The sequence below is a fragment of the Phoenix dactylifera genome, chromosome 7 (assembly GCF_009389715.1).
Source record: "Phoenix dactylifera cultivar Barhee BC4 chromosome 7, palm_55x_up_171113_PBpolish2nd_filt_p, whole genome shotgun sequence".
Lineage (NCBI taxonomy): Eukaryota > Viridiplantae > Streptophyta > Magnoliopsida > Arecales > Arecaceae > Phoenix > Phoenix dactylifera.
This window is the reverse complement of record NC_052398.1, coordinates 1366962-1384653: the sequence shown is the minus strand read 5'-3', so window position 1 is coordinate 1384653 and position 17692 is coordinate 1366962. Positions and strand designations below refer to the sequence as shown.

Sequence of the window (17692 nt, the reverse complement as noted above, 5' to 3'; positions counted from 1 at the left end):
CTTCCCTTACCATCACCGCACCTCTGCAATTCCTTCTCTCTCTATATATAATGTGTGAATGTGCCTATATACGTATATAGAGTTAATGAGTGAATTTAAACGGATTCATGCATGGATATCAATTTACATAAAATAAATAGATTGTGTAACCCCACCATGGATGGGGCAGGTTTGGGTTTTTCTTTACTATATTTTCGGACCTGAACCTGGTTTCTCTCAGTTCAAACCTAACCTCACCTATTGCGACCTTTTAAGTTCAACATCACCACCATCTCTTTATTAAAATGATCTTATAGCAACATTGTTTGAATTATACATAATTACTAAAGGCTGATATAGAAGTCTTCCGCATTCCGACCGTAGGGGTCGCCTCTATCAAGAAACTACAAAGTGAGTGCACTCTTATTTCTTCTCCGATGAATATTCCTGCCGAAAAATAGAGGAGATATTATATTACACAGCAAAATCCTTGTTAGAGGATCGGAAAATCATAATTAAAGACAAACATGTACTTCCTAAGTTGCGACATAGGGACACAGTGAAATGCCACCCACTGGAAACTCTGTTTCGAATCCCTGTGTACGGCAGTCAAGTGCTTGAGCTTTAAACAATCCACTGGAAGCCGTTTCACGGGAAGCTCACCACACATCACGCAAGTACCTCCCTTCCATCTGCAGATTCTTCACCACGCTCTCAGCCTTAGAGCTATCCAGAGACCCCTGAAATCCAATTCCAAGGCACTGCTTTAGAGAAAAGAATATCATTTCCAGAGAATTGTTACTTCATTGCATAACCAGAGGGTGGCAAGGAGCACTGTTCCACCCAGAAGTTGAAATATTCGGGTCAACATAGCTATGATCGGCAGAGCATATGAACTCCAAGTGGTTTAGGTAATCAAGTGAAACAAGTGTATCAGGTTCGCTAACATCACAAGAACCAGCCCAGTAGGTTCAAAGAGGAAAGCAAGCGACTTCAGCAATTCAATTTCAGAGACTGTATCATCAATCTTTCATGCTAATTGAGAGTTCAATGAAACCAATGGGTTTTGAACCAATGCAATATCTTTTTTTTTTTTTTACCAGGTTTTGAACCAGTGCAGGATCTTTTTTTTTTTTTTCCTTACCTGCTCTTGAAGTATGGTGTGAAGAACTCGGTGGACATCTCTAGCCATGCCTTTAGCATCACCACAAACATATATATAACCGCCCTTGGAAATGATGATGTCCCAGATAACTGCAGCCTGAAAACAAGGCGGAAAAGAGATTGATATCAAAATAAGTTGCAAAAAGTTCTCTTTGGGGTGTCAGGCATCATGAAGAACCAGCAGAAGCAGTAGAATTATTGTTCAACCTTCTCAGCCATCTTGTGCTGCACATATTCTTTGGCTGGACCTTCACGAGAGAAAGCAACAATTAGCTCAGACAACGCCCCTGCTTTTACAAAATTGTTCAGCTCATCCTCGTAAATGAAGTCCTGCATGGTGCTCGTCAAATTAAACCAGCTGAAATTTGTAAGAAGTTGTTTGAAAAGGCAACACAAGTGATATCTGTAATACCAATTGTACATTGAGTAGAAGTTAGATTTATTACAAATTACCATTTTACGGTTCCTGCATCCAAAGAAGAGAATAGCAGGGCCAAGTGCAGCTCCAGACTCCTTGAGTGCCAACCTTTCCTGGAGATACCAAAGTGGAGGTAGCTGACACTGTAAGGCCATTATCTAACCCAAGACTATCTATGAAAGCATCAGTTATGGAACCAACCTGCAAGAAACCCCTAAAGGGTGCCAGTCCTGTGCCAGGTCCAATCATGATAATTGGCACAGAGTTATCTGCAGGCAATTTAAAATTTGATTGTCTGACAAAAATAGGAGCCCAGCTACATTCTTGGCTCTCCTCCAATGGGACTGAATTCTGTAAAAATGCAAAGTGCTAGTTTAGGCTACAAGCCATCTCATCATCTGATAATCGACCCATAAGAGTAGCTGTTTCATTTTCTGAATTAAATTGATTATTCCTGGTCTAATCTTTCCATACAGAGAGGGAGGGGGGGAGAGAGGAAGGGAGGAAGATAATGGACAGACAATCTAAAGCAATTAGAATCAATTATGAAATGAGAATCATATCATACAAGACCAAAATAACAAAGACAAACTTAATACAGGCAACAGAATACAATTAAAATAACAAGAAGCCAGAGGTTGGCCAGGACCATAATTCGCCAACCCTCATGCACTCCAAGCTTTTATGACAATTCTAACCTGCTGTTTAGTTCTTGTATGAAGCAGTTGCATGTCATATTTTCAATTAGCACAGAAGAAAAGGTTTTAATTTTGATAACATTCAGGAAGACATTCTTTTTTAAAAAAATACTTTCAACTGTATCTTAATCAAAAGTGGTAAATTGGACTGACAAGAAAAGTGTGCCACAGCAAGAAATAACCAAAAGGTCCAAAACTATCCAAGCCGTGTCCCAACTATTTGGACTTGGCTTTATGACTCCTCAATCACCAAGAATTCTTACTTAGAGCTAGATCTGATGTTCTTTCCAGATCCTTTCGCACAACTAAGTGTCTCACAAGAACAGATGGGAGAGAAAAAACAGCAATACACAGTTATAATTGTTTTTCTTGCTGTTTCCCTTTTCCTTGCAAATGAAGGGTAAATATTCGCTATCTTTGTAAAGAGAGTGGGATAAGTTGGTGTTATTTAAGAATCATAAATCGCTAAATACAATGATGACTGCAGATGTCCTGTGAAAATGAATCAAATCATGACATGTTTGTGAAAGGCCATCACAAACAGCAGAGAAGCCAGCAATCAGTTGAGGTACACCAGTCAAAGGTTGGGAGAACAAAGAAGCTACATGCTCAATGAACTTTAGAATTATGTAATTAAAGATGGAGAGCACCATGGCAGGTTAAAGAATGTTAGATCCTAAGGATACACCTAAAATATCCATAACTAGATTTCGAGTTGGCAAATATATTTGAAGCTCCGGTTATATCAAGAGTCCAACTTTGACCTTTCTATTCATCGAAAACTTTTAGGGGCACCTAAGTTAATTTCAAAATCTGAAAGCATGTATAATTATATGTTAAATAGTTAGATACCTTCATCCAGGTTGAACAAACTCCGTTATGAATCCTTCCTGTTGGTGTTGGTCCATGCACTAATGCACATGTGACATGAATTCTAGAAGGTATCATCCTGCATAGCATAATGACTAATTTAGCACTAACATGAGCAAAACAATACAATAAATGGAACACAACAATCATGACATAGTGCTCACCTTGGAGAAGATGATATAGAATAATATCGAGGCTGCAAGCGAGGAGCTATAGCTGCAAAGAAAACACCTAGAGGAGGCTTGGCTGAAGAAAATTCAGCCATAACTTCAAGAAGGCTCCTCTGACTTGCGACTATCCATTGAGAATATTCATCCTGAAACCAAAAGTTACATGTCAACCAAATTTTGACAATAACAGTAGAAGCATTCAATTTCCTGTGAAATAATACCAACCTTTCCTGCAGGAGAAGCTAGATATCTTAATCGTTCGGCTTCACTTGGATTAGAAGCATGGGCAGCTAGAGAAACTAAAGCAGCCTGAAGATACATTATACATACACAAATAAAGAATCAATTGAAGAGTTTTGAAGTAGAAAGCCTAAAAATGTAAATTATACACAATAAAAAGACCTTCTTTGGTGAATTTAGAAGGTCAGCATATCGAGCAAGCGCAGTTCTCAAAGTGCAAGGAGATGGGAAAGGAGGCGGCAGAGAGCTGCTACTTAATGGCGTGCCATCCTCTTTGTTTGCATGTAGGGAGAAGAATGTATCTGATGAATAACCTAATAGTCTTTCAGCCTCCTCCACAATCTCAACACAATTCTCTGAATAAACACCAACATGGTCTCCAGTTTCATACCTGACATTTCACATATGAGATATTCCCCAAGGTGAGCAACTACTTATGATGATAGCTTCTGCATACTCTATAAGTTTGAGCAGCATTCAAAAAAAGTATGGATTCTGGAGCATTATATTGTAACAAGAAGGTTTAAATTGACAGGACTCGAGATTATCCAAGTAAAAGAATAAATATTTTACTAGCAGGAAACTGTCAGGAGATATTATGTTTTAAAAAAGAATAAAATGATTATTCCAAATTTTCATCAAGAATACCATAACAAAATATAAAAAGTAATTAATTGACAGGATCCAATAAGATGACATGAGTAAATGTAATATATGACATTCAGAAAACAGAATTGTAGACTATGTGGTTATGCATCAAATATTTCTGGTTCAACATAAAATCATTAACTCACATCAAACAAAAGATAACATGCTGAAACATTTTAATTGTTTAGACAGCAAGAAACTCATATATAAGAAAACATAAAGCATACAGAGGAATTGACGATAAACATATAGCACCATGAAGCAATTCTAGAAAGCAAAATGAATTGAGCACTCATTCCTTGTACAGATGTATGGCTAAAATTAGATGATGCGATGCACATCAAGATAATAATTTTTATGATAAAGAAAAGTTGCACTATAGGAAGCAGACTGAAAGGGGTAGAAATTGCTTTCGATACATGTGTGAAGCAAATATGAGGAAACTTACGCAAGTCCAGTTCCAGAAATGTCAAACTCAAGATGAATGCAGGAACGATCAGAAGCTGGTGTATGTAGCTCCCGCCTCACAGCCACATTAGCTCTTCAAAGTTGAAAACTAGCACATGTTAGGTTCTTAACTACACATGCAGCAGGTCCTGATAGTAGAAAATATTGGCATAAACATCGACATTTCTCTAATACCTGCTAGGATGTTGAAGGTCATGAACAGCATGTCCATTGGCAAGACTCCAGTTCCTCTCCATATGTAATGCATTTGCACTGTTAAGGAACACAACCCGGTATTCAGGTATGGCAGCAGTGTAATGGGTAGATGCACCAGGTGCATCATCTTCATCTCGAAGCAAATGATCCAACTCCGGCCACACCAGCTCCTTCCTGAAAGCAATCATAGAGTAGATTTAGTCAAGAATATATTTTGCAATTATGTTTGGAGGCAAAGTTTGTTTTATGTGGGTAGCATGAAGCCCCTCGTTTTTCAAACACTTGCTAATATAATGTTATTCATACCATGAAGCAAAGTCATCCTCAATGCACTGATCATCATCTCCAAGGCCAATTGGAATTAGGCGTTTCCCACCTGCAGTAACAAACAAAATTAATTTCACTAACAAGTGAAGAAAAGGGAACAAGACATACAGAAGAACACCTTATGTAAATTGTATTGTGCATGACCCAGCAATCAGATAATCTACATAAGCTTCTCTAACTCCCAAGTTACAGAGGTACTCAAACAGTATTTACTACGTATGGTAAAATTTCAAAAAATGAAGTTGACTGCTCCAACCAATAGAAGCATCAATGTGTAGTCAACTTGTTTTATTTTTGTTCTTCCACCAAAAATGAAAAGCAACCAATCAAAAGAATGACAAACTACTAATAAGAAACAGAAATGCACAAGCGAGTGATTAATAAATTTTTCCTACAAAATCCTGATTGGATTCATAAGAGCCTAGGAACTACATGTTATAGCAGGGATATTTTACATAATCAAACCTCAGAAAATTTGGCTGAGAAAATTTGTTGCGTACTCATTTTATTTGAAGTTATTTTATTAAGATTAATTATCAGAGTTTGGGACTAGAGGTTAGTTATATGTAGTTATTCTAATGTTTCTTATGTATGGGCATTTATTAAGAGGTGGTTATTTTTGTAAACTACATATGTTTGTTTGTATGACCATAAATGTAAAGAGAATTCAGATTAGGAGTGTCCTTTTGGAAAACTAGGAGGATCGATCCCCTTCGATGAGGATTTTAGAAGGTTTGGTTTCCCTCAAAGTGAACCTTCTCCATTTCTTTTCCTATTTGAATTAGGCATGCATCAATTGGTATCAGAGAAAGCGATTGAGCAGCATGGTATTTTACTGGAGATCTTTGATGATTTAAATGAGATCAAAGTCCTTGTTAAGAAAGCGATTGAAGCAGATTGGGGAATTAGGGAATGCTTGAAGAACATGCTGGGGGAACAGCAACAATTTGATGAAGGCTTGAGAAACATCAAGAAGATGATTAAAAAGCCATCGAAATTGTTAGCAGGAGGAAGATGAACCATACCATTTTCAGGGATTCTCCAATCTATGTCATCAACATTTATGGAGGCAAGATGGAGGCATCAAAGATTGAGATGCTAATCCAAATTATAGCAAGCATTACTCTTACGTGGCAAGGAAGAAAAGTCCCATCAAATTCCTACAAAGATGAGGAGGTTGGCTGGCCTCCTCCGCTAAAGCACAAAAACCCAATTGTGAAGACATGGTTGCTTAAAGGGTGGTGGAATTTTATGTACTCATTTTATTTGGAGTGATTATATTAAAATTAGTCATCAGAATTTGGTACTAGTGGTATTAGTTTAGTGTTTCTTATATATGAGTTGTTATTAAGAGGTAGTTATTTCTGTACACTATACATGTTTATAAAGAGAATTCAAATTAAGAGTGTTATTCCTTTGGAGAACTAGGAAGATTGATCCCCCTCGAAAAGGATCTCAGGAGGGATGGTTCCCTTGATGCGAACCTTTTCCATTTCTTTTTCTATTTCGACATTCTATTTGAATGAGAAGACATCAAAATTTCAGATATGAAAAAAATATTAACAACATATGCCAAAATTAACTTAAAGTGATAGATAATTTTCATTTCAGATCGTGACATGCTTCAATGACTTGATTCGGCTGAAGCCCCTAAAAGGGAACAGTTCTAAGGCCCTATTTGGGATTGCTATTAGCAGTAAAGCTTTTAGAAGTAGAATTTTCAGAAAGTAAAGCCTTCGGAAGTAGAGTTTCTATTAAAAGTTATTTGCTATTTGGTAACACATTTGTAAAGTATTGTGAAACTTTAACATATATTTGGTAACCAAAATAAGAAAGTGTTTTTGGTATGATGAAATGACAATAAAGGATATTGCAAGTATTGCATAGTGGAATATAATACAATATAATATTATATATTAAAATATTATTATTTTGTATAATATTATTATAATATAGTGTAATATAATATTGAATACTACAGCATAATAATATAACATAATATGATATGATATAGTAATGTATTATTAATAGAACAATATTACTAGAATGCAATATAATATTATTATAATTATAACATAATATATAATATAATAATATTGTAATATAATACAACAATATAATATAATATAATGGATTAGAATCTAATCTAATAATAGATTGTATTATATTATTATTAAATATTATTATATATACTTTGTAATAATATAACATTATTATAATATAATCATATAATATAATATCATTTATATTATTAGTCGTATAAAATGATATTATAATAATAATAATATTGTATATTATCATAATATAACTATTATAATAATAATAATAATAATAATAATATAAAATTATGATATTAATAATATATATGTCCATATATACATATATGGACATATATGTGTGTGTGTGTGTATATATATACATATTTATATTTATATAGATATATATCTATATATATATATATATATATGGATATGGATACACACATATATATAAATATTATTACTATTATTAGTAGTATTACGATTATTAGTAGTATTGTTACTATTATTAGTATTATTACGATTATTAATATTATTATTAATAGTATTATTACTATTATTAGTACTATTACTATTATTAGTATTATTCCTATTATTAGTACTATTATTATTAGTACTATTACTATTATTCATATTATTACTATTTTTATTATTATTATAATTTTTAGTATTATTACTATTTTTATTTATATTACTATTATTAGTTCTGTTACTATTATTAGTAGTATAACTATTATTATTAGTATTATTACTATTTTAGAATTATAACTATTATTAGTACTATTACTATGATTAGTACTATTACTATTATTAGTATTGTTACCATTATTAGGATTATTAGTATTATTGCTGTCATTAGTATTATTACTGTTATTAGTACTATTACTATTATTAGTATTGTTACTATTAGTATTATTATTATTAATAATAGTATAATATTATTATAATGATATTATAGATTATACTATTATAATATAACAATATAATATAATACAACATAATATATTTTTAATTTATTATTATGTTATATTATATTTATAGTATAATAATATATTATGATATGATATGATATAAGATGTAATCATGAGATTTGTTGGTGGGCATTTTGGTCATCAAAAAATTTTATTAAAATCAAAACAGCTTTTCGACATTGGTTAGAAGACACTTTTGGAGAAAAGCTCCAAAATAAAGTTTTTCCCAAGTAGACCTTTTCAGCTTTCTAGCAAAACCAAAATAGCTTGCTAATTTTTTATCGCATGCCACTATATCATCCAAAAGTACTTTTGAAAGGCCAAAAAGTGCTTTCTTGCCCTCCAAAAGCTTTACCAAATGGGGCCTAAATCTTTGAGCGACAGCATCTAATGTTTCTGTTTCTCAGCTAGACTATTAAAGTAAAGGCAATTTCAGTCACTTTTGGTCTAAAGGCTCATTAGTTCTGTTGAAGTTCTTTTCCTTCAAACCTTGATAATTGCAACAGATGACATTCACTGCACCGCACAAATACAATTAGAGGATACTCTCAGTCTGTCCGTCGGATTAACTAAAGCACTATAGAACATACACTAGATATCTGAAAACAAGATTGGCTGGATCCAAGCGCACATACGATTTACCCAAGCTGTGATAATTTCTAAACCCCAAATTTTCCTCACAACATGTCAAGACCCCTTAAAAATCATGAATCATATAAATGTAAAAGATTGTCCATAATTCATGCAATAAAGTTTCATTTACTCCATTTCTATCATAAAAGACTGTTAAAAAATGATAGATTTATTACTTGAATCAAAATTTTCAACTTCAAAATGAATAATTAATACAGACATGTTAGTCAGATTCTATGCTTCTTGATCACATATCATGGACAGCATCAGAAAGCCACGTATAAGTAAGTAGATGTAAAAATATTGAGAATGTTTATACTGGAAATAAGATTTGTTTATCTTGGTAGTAAGAACTAGATCTCTGCATCTCAGGGCCAGTTTGACAGTGAAACATGATTAGATTCTACTATGTAATATACTTGTATTTGCATCATGTTTTATTTAAATGAAAGATCTGTCAGAATTGTTGAGGCCACAACCTCTTGCAGCAGATTTTTTTTGAACGCCCTTGTTGGATTGAGATAAATGGAGAGAGTAGAAGAGAAATGAGGAGAGAAGTTATTTCTCTCAAAAATCACATTTTTTCTGTCCAAAAGTGGAGGGACTAGAGAGAGACTAGAAGACCAAAATAAGTTTTTCTATTTCTCTTTTGCCCCTAAAACAGGATGGTTCAAATAAATTTCTCTTCTTCTCTCTTGTGCATCCAAACAATAGGAGAGAGTTATTTTCTTTTCATCCCTTTTCTTTTTTTTCCTCTTCTCTCCATTGTATCAAAACAGAGTTTCATGTTAACTCTCTTGAGAGGTTTGGAAGGTTACTCCCAAGTTGGTCATGTATTAGGTGTCACTGCATATTTGACAAAGAACACGGCATCATCAGAGCCATGTGTGACTGCCCAAGTCAATATTTAGGGTGGGTCGAGCACATAACTTTCTCAAGCATAAATCAGGATATCTGAAAGGAGAATAGCTGATTGGCTTTTCCTGTGTCATAAGAAAGCACAGCATCCATAAAGAGCTCTAGGTACCAGCTTTCTAAAAATGTGGAACCACACAGGAGCTTATTATATCAGTTTCTTTAAAATCGTATGAATAGGGCACAGACAAAAAAAATCAATAAAACCCAAACCAAAGTAATTCATATCGATTGTCCTCATCGGAATATGATGAAAGAGCAGAGAGCTAGCTACTAAGTAGGTACCTTGATCGGCAAGGATCTCATCCACCTCCTTTGCGACCTATATTTTCCCCATAAGAACACAAACACATTTAACATATTGTGTATCAGCACAAATATGTTTCTAATCGAAAGTACCAGGCAAAACAAATAATTATATTATATCCCAACCTTGTTGAAATGCTCATACTGTCTGTTCCCCAGACCAAACACAGCATATTGAAGATTCTGAAGCCAAACCCCTCTCTCTTTCCCCTAAAACCAAACAAGCAGACACTGCCCTCAGGACGCCATGGCAAAATACAACACTGAGAAGACAACTTCCACTAAAGGCAGTCAAAATATTCTCTAACCTCAGTAAACCATTTATAGAATCTAGCAGCATTATCTGTTGGTTCACCATCTCCGTAACTGTGATTTCCGAACCATGGTTGGTTAATAAAAAAACCAACTAATGTAGGGGAAAGGAAGAATAACATACAAATTACAGCTCACGTTGCCATGAAGAACAGCGCCAACGTCTCTTTCTTCATCTTCTCCTCGTACTCATCGTCATCAGCTGCGTAATCATCCTACCAATAATGGGGCAAACAAAAAAGGACCAAGGATCAATATCAAACCACAAATAGTCAATCAAGCGGCCAGGAATTCTCCAATCATCTCATAAAAATCCAATATAGAAAAGGAAAAGGTCGCACCAGATCAACAACTTTGAAGACAGCCTTCTCATATCGAGCTCTCGCCTCCTCGGTCAGAGACTAGTCAAGACAGGAATTTTAGGACTATTATTTGGGAATAGGTTCAAGAAGTGGGGCGGGATCGAAACCCTAACCTTGGCGAACCCTTCCGCGGTGCCGGTCTGGGTACCAAAGAAGACGGTGATCTTCTTCCTCCCGTCATCGACCTCCTGCTCCGGCTCCTCCCCGACCCCCAGCGGCCGCGACAGCTCGACCGCCGGGGTTGCCTTCTTGCCGCCGGATCTCCGCCAGAGCAGCATGAGCGCGCACCCGAGCAGCAACGCCACCGACGTGGTGAGCACCGCCAGCAGCTCCCGGTTGCTGGCAATCCCCCGGACCTCCGGCGGCACCCCCTTCCCGTCGTACTTCCCGGTGAGGATGGCCGACATCAGATCCAACGCCGAGAACTTCATCTCCCCGGACCGCATCCCAAGATCCAGCAATCGATCGATCCCGATCACCCCCCGATCGCTTCTCTCTCTCCCTCGTTCGCTCTCGCTCTCTCTTCTTGATTCTTGGAGGGGACAAGAGAAGAGGAGAGGAGAGGAGAGGAGAGGAGAGGAGAGAGCGGGCGAGGGGTTTGGCGGTGGAGAGAGTGAGAGGGAGGAAGGGAAGGAGTGGGACTGGTGAAAGGGCGTGGACATTGCGGGGTGACGGTGTTTATTTTTTAATGGGTTTGGAAGCAGGGCAGGGCCAGCGGCGCGTACCAACCGAGTGCGCACCAAATCATCTCCTCCTGCCCGGGGATCGAGCAGGACGCAGATACCGCGTTGAAAGGTTTTGAATGTTTTTACCGGAGTGCCCTTGGGAAAGCCAAACCAATCGGCCCGGTATCCGTCCGTGAAAGCAGCGCGAGGATTATGGCCCCCGCCCCCCCGCCGATGTGGCGGTATGGACTCAATGCATGAACTCCTGTTAAAAAGATGGGGACAGCGGATACTCTCTAGTCCAAGTTCTCCAAATTTTTTATGCTTGGACTGGACAGCAGCAGATCTTGATAGACCAGAGAAATTTGAGGCAAATTTTGACTTTTCCTATTTGAAATCAATCATTTATCCAAATTTGTAGAGCAGGACAGGTTTCTGATCTATATTGATTTTAGAAGCCATTTGAAGTTTTGTGGTTGGAGTCACCGTAATACAAATCCCAGTGCAACTTAAGTTGCTATAGTTGATTTATAATGAGACCCAATTTTTATATTTGGAGGAGTTGGTAGGAAAAGAACATCTGTATAAACATATTTTTAACACATGTTGTATTAGAGCACTCAATATATATGAAGATGAGCATATTTGGAACAAAAAGATCAACATCGAAGTCGTCGATGGTGAGAATTTGAACACCCATAAGAAGGAAGCCGGGGGTGGTGCAGGAATTGAGAAAGATAGAGAAGATGAAGAAGATAAGAGAAGTGGTGGCTGGTAGAGGAGGAGGGTGGCACGGTTATAGACCTGCCGGAATTTATAGGACCGACTACAACATGAAGGGCATCGATAAGGAGGGATTCGAGAGTGAGACAGAGAAGGAAAAAAAAATTCTATTGTAGTGAAGTTCAAGATGGAGAAGGCGTTGATGAACCTCCTAGAGGTAGCAGGTGCTGGAGGCTACATCAAGGGCAGTAATAAAGAGCAACTCAAGGTCAATGTGAGAAGGAGAGAAGAAGGGAAGAAAATCAATGATATATATATATAATTTTAAAATCAATGATATTGAAAAAAATTATTTAATAACTTTTCTCTCTATTTTTGTTAAAAGCAATATTAAGTGAAGAACAATTTAGCCATCCAAAGATAAATTCTCACTCACCTCAGCCACCAGTAGACAAAATGACATGCCCATGAGTATGACAAAAAATATGTAAATGATGAAAATGTAGATATAGTGAGGTTAAACTATTGGTTCCACTAGAACGTATACAGATCTTGAAGTTTAGTATTTTTAAATGGCTGCAAAACAATTAATTCAAATGTTGAGAGAAATAAAACCATTTGATGTATTAAATGAACAATATAATAAGATCAAATTGAGTTTACAATTAAGGTCTGCTGTTTTCTTGTTATGTCAGAGATGTTCATGGACACGGTGATATGATGCAACCATCTTAGAGAATTATTCAAGGTAAAAGGTAAAAGCCGATTAAAGCATGGAATTGGCCCATTGGATTCCTTCGTATCTCAAGGACATATTCCACGTGGTCTATATTTAAACCACAAGTCCAGGCCAGCACTCAGCAGACACGGCGGGGCTTAAATATTGTATAGAATACTCAGACGTGACGTAGTTATTTGAAAACCGCAATGCCTTGTTGTAGCCGTTAGTGAAACGGAAAACGAAACGTTGGAACGATACGGAAATAAAAGATAGAGACATTAGGCCATTGACATTTTCCTCGTTCAAATATACGAAAGGGATTTCCAACTGTCAATGACCACGTGCCAGCTTTGTCAGGAAAATGACCACGTGCAGCTCTATTTTCAAGGCCTCTAGCGGACGCGGAACGTGATCTGGGTTTGGTACCACTTATGTGGGCCACGAAGATTTTAACAAAATTCACCACGCCCTACTTCCATGTGATGTAGTTAACATCAGAAAACACTCGTTTGACTGCCAAGAAGGAAGGAAGAAAAGTATTGTCAAAAAATAATAATAATTTTTTTATAAGAATAATTTTTTAAAATTTTATAAAAATAAAATTTTTTGCGACTCTTCGGCTTCCGCTTCCTCCACGCAGCGGCTTTCTGGCCTTGCCTTTTTCATGCGGCGGCTCTCCAATCTCCACTAATCGGCTTCTATCTTTTTCTCTTCCTTCTCCTCTCTCTCTTCCTCTCTCGCTTTCTCTCTCTTATCCTCTTTTTTCTTCTCCTTCTCCTCCGTCGCCAGTGTTGCTTTTGTTGTCGGAACCGTCCCGGTCCACCGACGGTACAGCTGAGAACACTGTAAACTAAGCGGTTCGAGACGGTTACGCCGATCATGGTTCAAGATTTGCTCAAACTGATCCCCCCTCCTTTCCTTCCTTCTGTCCCTACCAACCCCTCTTCCAGCTAAGGTGGGAATCACTTTCTAGTATATCATCAATGGAATTCATCACGAACCAGTTGTTACCTTCAAATATTTATTCCTTAAAAATATAAAAATAATGTTGTTAATTTTAGAAAAAGAAAAGTTGGCTCAAAGTCTGGATGAAAATTGATGTTTGATAAGATGCAATCATCATCAAAGACAAATGGTCAAACTACATAACAAAATCAATTGAAATGGGACTGCAGAAGCAATTCATGAAGATGCGTTCCCTTTAGCCATGTTTGCAGCACCCACCACCAAGAAACAAAAGCAATTCATATTTGAATTATACAACGAACATGCACCTTGTAAAGAAAGTTACATGTGAGATGTAGTCCAAAAGATATGTGAATAATATATAGGAAAATGCTGATGGTCAGTCACTACCTAGTTCATCCTGGCTATACAGAGTGACTGGTTGAATGGAAAAGAGCACCAATTGCTGGTGATCAAAGATGTTGGGTTACATGAAATCAAATTGACTCAAGATAACGAAAGAATTGCCTATAGGACTTTAGTCTACTTGGCAGCTCTGTAACAATTGCTCCCGAGTTTGATTCAAAAAGATGGCACTCGGATGGGTATTCTCAAACTCAGAACTTATAATATGATTACTGAGATAGGCCCGGTTTCAGTAACTCCAGCTGTGTTAGAGTTTTAAGACTCTGGAGAAGAGATAATTCCAATGACTGTAGTCTGGATCTGGAATTAGATGTGATTGAAAAGAAGATTTTTTATTGAAAAAAAGATTTCTTACTTCTTTCTCTCATTCAAATAATGCATGATATTTTTATCTTACATGGCTCCTAAGTGATAAAACAAAGAAGAACTTGTCTTCTCTTTGGATACTATTGTTTTGTTGGCAACATCATCTTACAGAGATTTATATGCTTTCGTTCACTTGAAGAGATTGACTTGCGCCATAAGTACTAAAGTTTGATAAATGAATGGTGTCATATGGTAACCGTAAAAAGATAAGAAAACTTTGCTATTGGAAGTCCGAAAGCCTCGAAAGAGAATGTAGACTATAATATAAGATTGTTTGAGTAGGAAAGTTATATATAGAAATAGCTTGGCTTTGAAGAAGAAAATGAAATATAAACAACTGCGCTATCCGTAATAGATCTACAGTGTATGTATGTTTAACAGTAGAGATTATGATCATATTCACTCAAGTTCTAGCACAATAGAAAGACTTTTTTAAGGCTTCTCAACAAGCTTATATATAAGAATGTCAGTAGGTAAAATGAATGATAAAGTAGGCTGCAGCTACGAGCAAATTAGGAATGAATGAAAAATACGAATAAGCAGGCGTAAAGGAACAGACTCATTCGAGGACTCCCTTGCCTTTGTATTTCCTTTTGGTAGAGAAAGAAGACGGAACACCTTCTCAAGAAATGTAGATGGGGTCCAACAAGCACCTGCAACAAGGAAGGGCCCACAAGCACCTAGCCTTCTCCATGAAAAAGTAATGAAATTGTCACCTCAAGATGTCCTCTAGGATGCTTGGGTGACTGACTAGCCACTGGGTAGGATGCCGACAATGGTGGATTCAACGAGATTGGCTAGATGCAGAGTCAGTGACCTAATTAGTCCGGGCAGAGGTTGCTGGAACGAGGCACTGATTCAGAACGTCTTCGGAGAGCAGTTAGCCAAGAGGGTCCTCACGACTCCGATCCCTGGTGAGGCCAGGAGAGACCGACGACTGTGGGTGTCGACAGGGCAGATGAGGGTGAGATCCAGTGATTTACAGGAGCCGATGGATAGAGAAGTCACCCGACAAATTCAGAGCAAGTGGATATGGAGGATGCGGTGCACCCCCCGAGTCGCTTTGTTCATCTGGAAGGTGACTTGGGGCTGTTTACCGACACAGAGGGCTGACAAGTAGGGATGTCCGGATTACTCCGATGTGTGAGAACTGTCCGGACGCAGAGGAGACTATTAGTGATGCCCTTCGTGGGTGTCCCAAGGCCATGTAGGTGTGGCAGAGGGCGCCCTGCTCCTTGCTGCAGGGTGTGGAGTCAGCAGGAGATCTGCTAGACCACCTGAGGAGGCAGGCAAGGAGACCAGGGACTCTGTATAGCGGCATCACCTATGCTTATATAGCATATCACATCTGGCTGGACAGGAATGTCTGTGCCTTTCATGGTTGGAGGGCATCCCCGAGGGCTGTGGTGGACAGAGCTACTTGTCAGGCGACGAAAATTATCGCCGCTACCAGACCATCTTCACTGGAGTGGGCTAGGGACATCTGGGGCTCCCATCTTGCTACTACAGTACCCCGAGTTACTCTTGTTTCTTTGGAGCTTCTACCCCATGGTCACCTCAAGGTAAACTTTGACGGTAGCGCCTTAGTGAGTGGAGAAAGGAGAGGTACGAGGTTTGTGATCCAGAATCATAATTCCAAATTGATTGTGGCGGGCGGGAGGTGCACCTGGGATATGACTGCTATTGGAGTGAAGCTCAGAGCAGCGTGGGAGAGAATCACCTATGCGAGGAAAATTCTAGGGGCAGGCTGCATCATCCTAGAGGGAGACTCGATTACGGTGACTGAGTGGATCCAAGACATTAGGTGACAACGCGATGGTCACCCCCTACTCAGTGACATCCGGAGCTTGGTGGCTGACTGCAACTCGTTTCAGGTGGCCTATGTGTTTAGAGAACCTGCAACTCGTTTCAGGTGGCTTATGTGTTTAGAGAACCTGCAACTCGTTTCAGGTGGCCTATGTATTTAGAGAACCTGCAACTCATTTCAGGTGGCTTATGTGTTTAGAGAACTTGCAACTCGTTTCAAGTGGCCTATGTGTTTACAAAAAGAGCAAGGGGGGAGGAAGGGGCAAGCCCACCCCCACGTAGCAGCCCCTACTGGGCCCCCAGCCCGCCAGAAGAATATTCGATGCGGGCAGAAATGACCGTATGTTGGGCATCCCGGCCGGTTTTACTCATACCCTCTCCACCCGTGGGCCCGGTTCGGTTACCTCTCTGGGCTCCGACACGAATACCACGTGTGAGTACGTCACACCTGGCACCACCAAGGATACCAGTAGAGCGATACGCTCTTCCAGACCCCGTGTCCAGACAGGAAGCATCCGGTCTCCACAATTTAATTGACGCCCATGCATTTCGAACTCGGAACCACTTGGTTAAAAATAAGGCCATGCTCCCGCTGGGCTACCCCCTTAGTGGTGATCGCCTCCTTCTTTATTCACCACTTGGAGGAGGTTTTGTGGACAGAGATAGATTGCTCTCCTACTTTTATGTATTCTTATTTTCTCTAACGCTATTAGTAGAACTCACGCACGACTGACGTGAGCTATTGTAGTACAAAAAAAAGAGAGAGTAAAACCTAAACATTTAAGAAAGTAATAACCTCTCTAATACTTAATTTATTTAAAGAGCACGGAACAAAACTAGGGGTATGCATCAGGTCGGGTCGGGACGATTTAGAGGTAAAACTGAAACCGAGATATAAACCTATTTTCTAAAACTGACCGGCCATCTACAAAAATCGCTTGAAAAATTCTATTCAATTCATCATATTTATGTTTGATTGGTTGGGCCAAATGAGCTAAACTAAGTCTAAATATAAAAATTTTATTTTATATTTAAGTGAAAATATTTTAAAAAATTAAAAATTATATCAAATATCATAGCATGCAGTTAGCATTTAAAGCTTCAGAATTGGTTCTTTCCTAATCCACAGTAAATTCAAAGAACATAAATAATCCAGTTTTTAGAAAATGTGTCACAGGAAGGATTTTACTTCGGATTTGTATTTATTATTGCATGAGGGTTTTGTCGACACTTGCAAAGTGATATATGTAGGACATGAATTGTTTTAATACCTTAGTTCGAGATCTTCAGATATCATCTCTTCATTGGTTTCAGTTAGTGAGAAA

The 17692-nt window shown here is 38.0% G+C and overlaps 1 protein-coding gene across 3 annotated transcripts; it reads right to left on the bottom strand.

Moving 5' to 3' along the window:
* Positions 1–220: 220 nt before the first annotated feature.
* Positions 221–11411, bottom strand: LOC120111284 (NADPH--cytochrome P450 reductase-like). 3 transcript variants are annotated; one of them, XR_005512401.1, is made up of 19 exons: positions 10829–11411; positions 10695–10754; positions 10492–10568; positions 10350–10407; positions 10168–10251; positions 10021–10057; positions 5157–5226; positions 4830–5024; positions 4636–4728; positions 3702–3930; positions 3525–3608; positions 3294–3445; positions 3112–3208; positions 1763–1912; positions 1597–1674; positions 1351–1473; positions 1124–1240; positions 555–719; positions 221–426 (listed from the first exon to the last, which is right to left on the bottom strand). XR_005512401.1 is itself a non-coding variant. In XM_039127877.1 (18 exons), exons 1-18 carry the CDS (start codon positions 11375–11377, stop codon positions 639–641), a joined length of 2334 nt encoding a protein of 777 aa, XP_038983805.1. In that variant the 5' UTR covers positions 11378–11410; the 3' UTR covers positions 249–638. The 3 variants fall into 3 exon arrangements, 1 of the variants encoding a protein (XP_038983805.1); XR_005512400.1 differs by having other exon boundaries at positions 513–719; positions 10829–11410; XM_039127877.1 differs by having other exon boundaries at positions 249–719; positions 10829–11410.
* Between the last annotated feature and the right edge of the window lie 6281 nt (positions 11412–17692).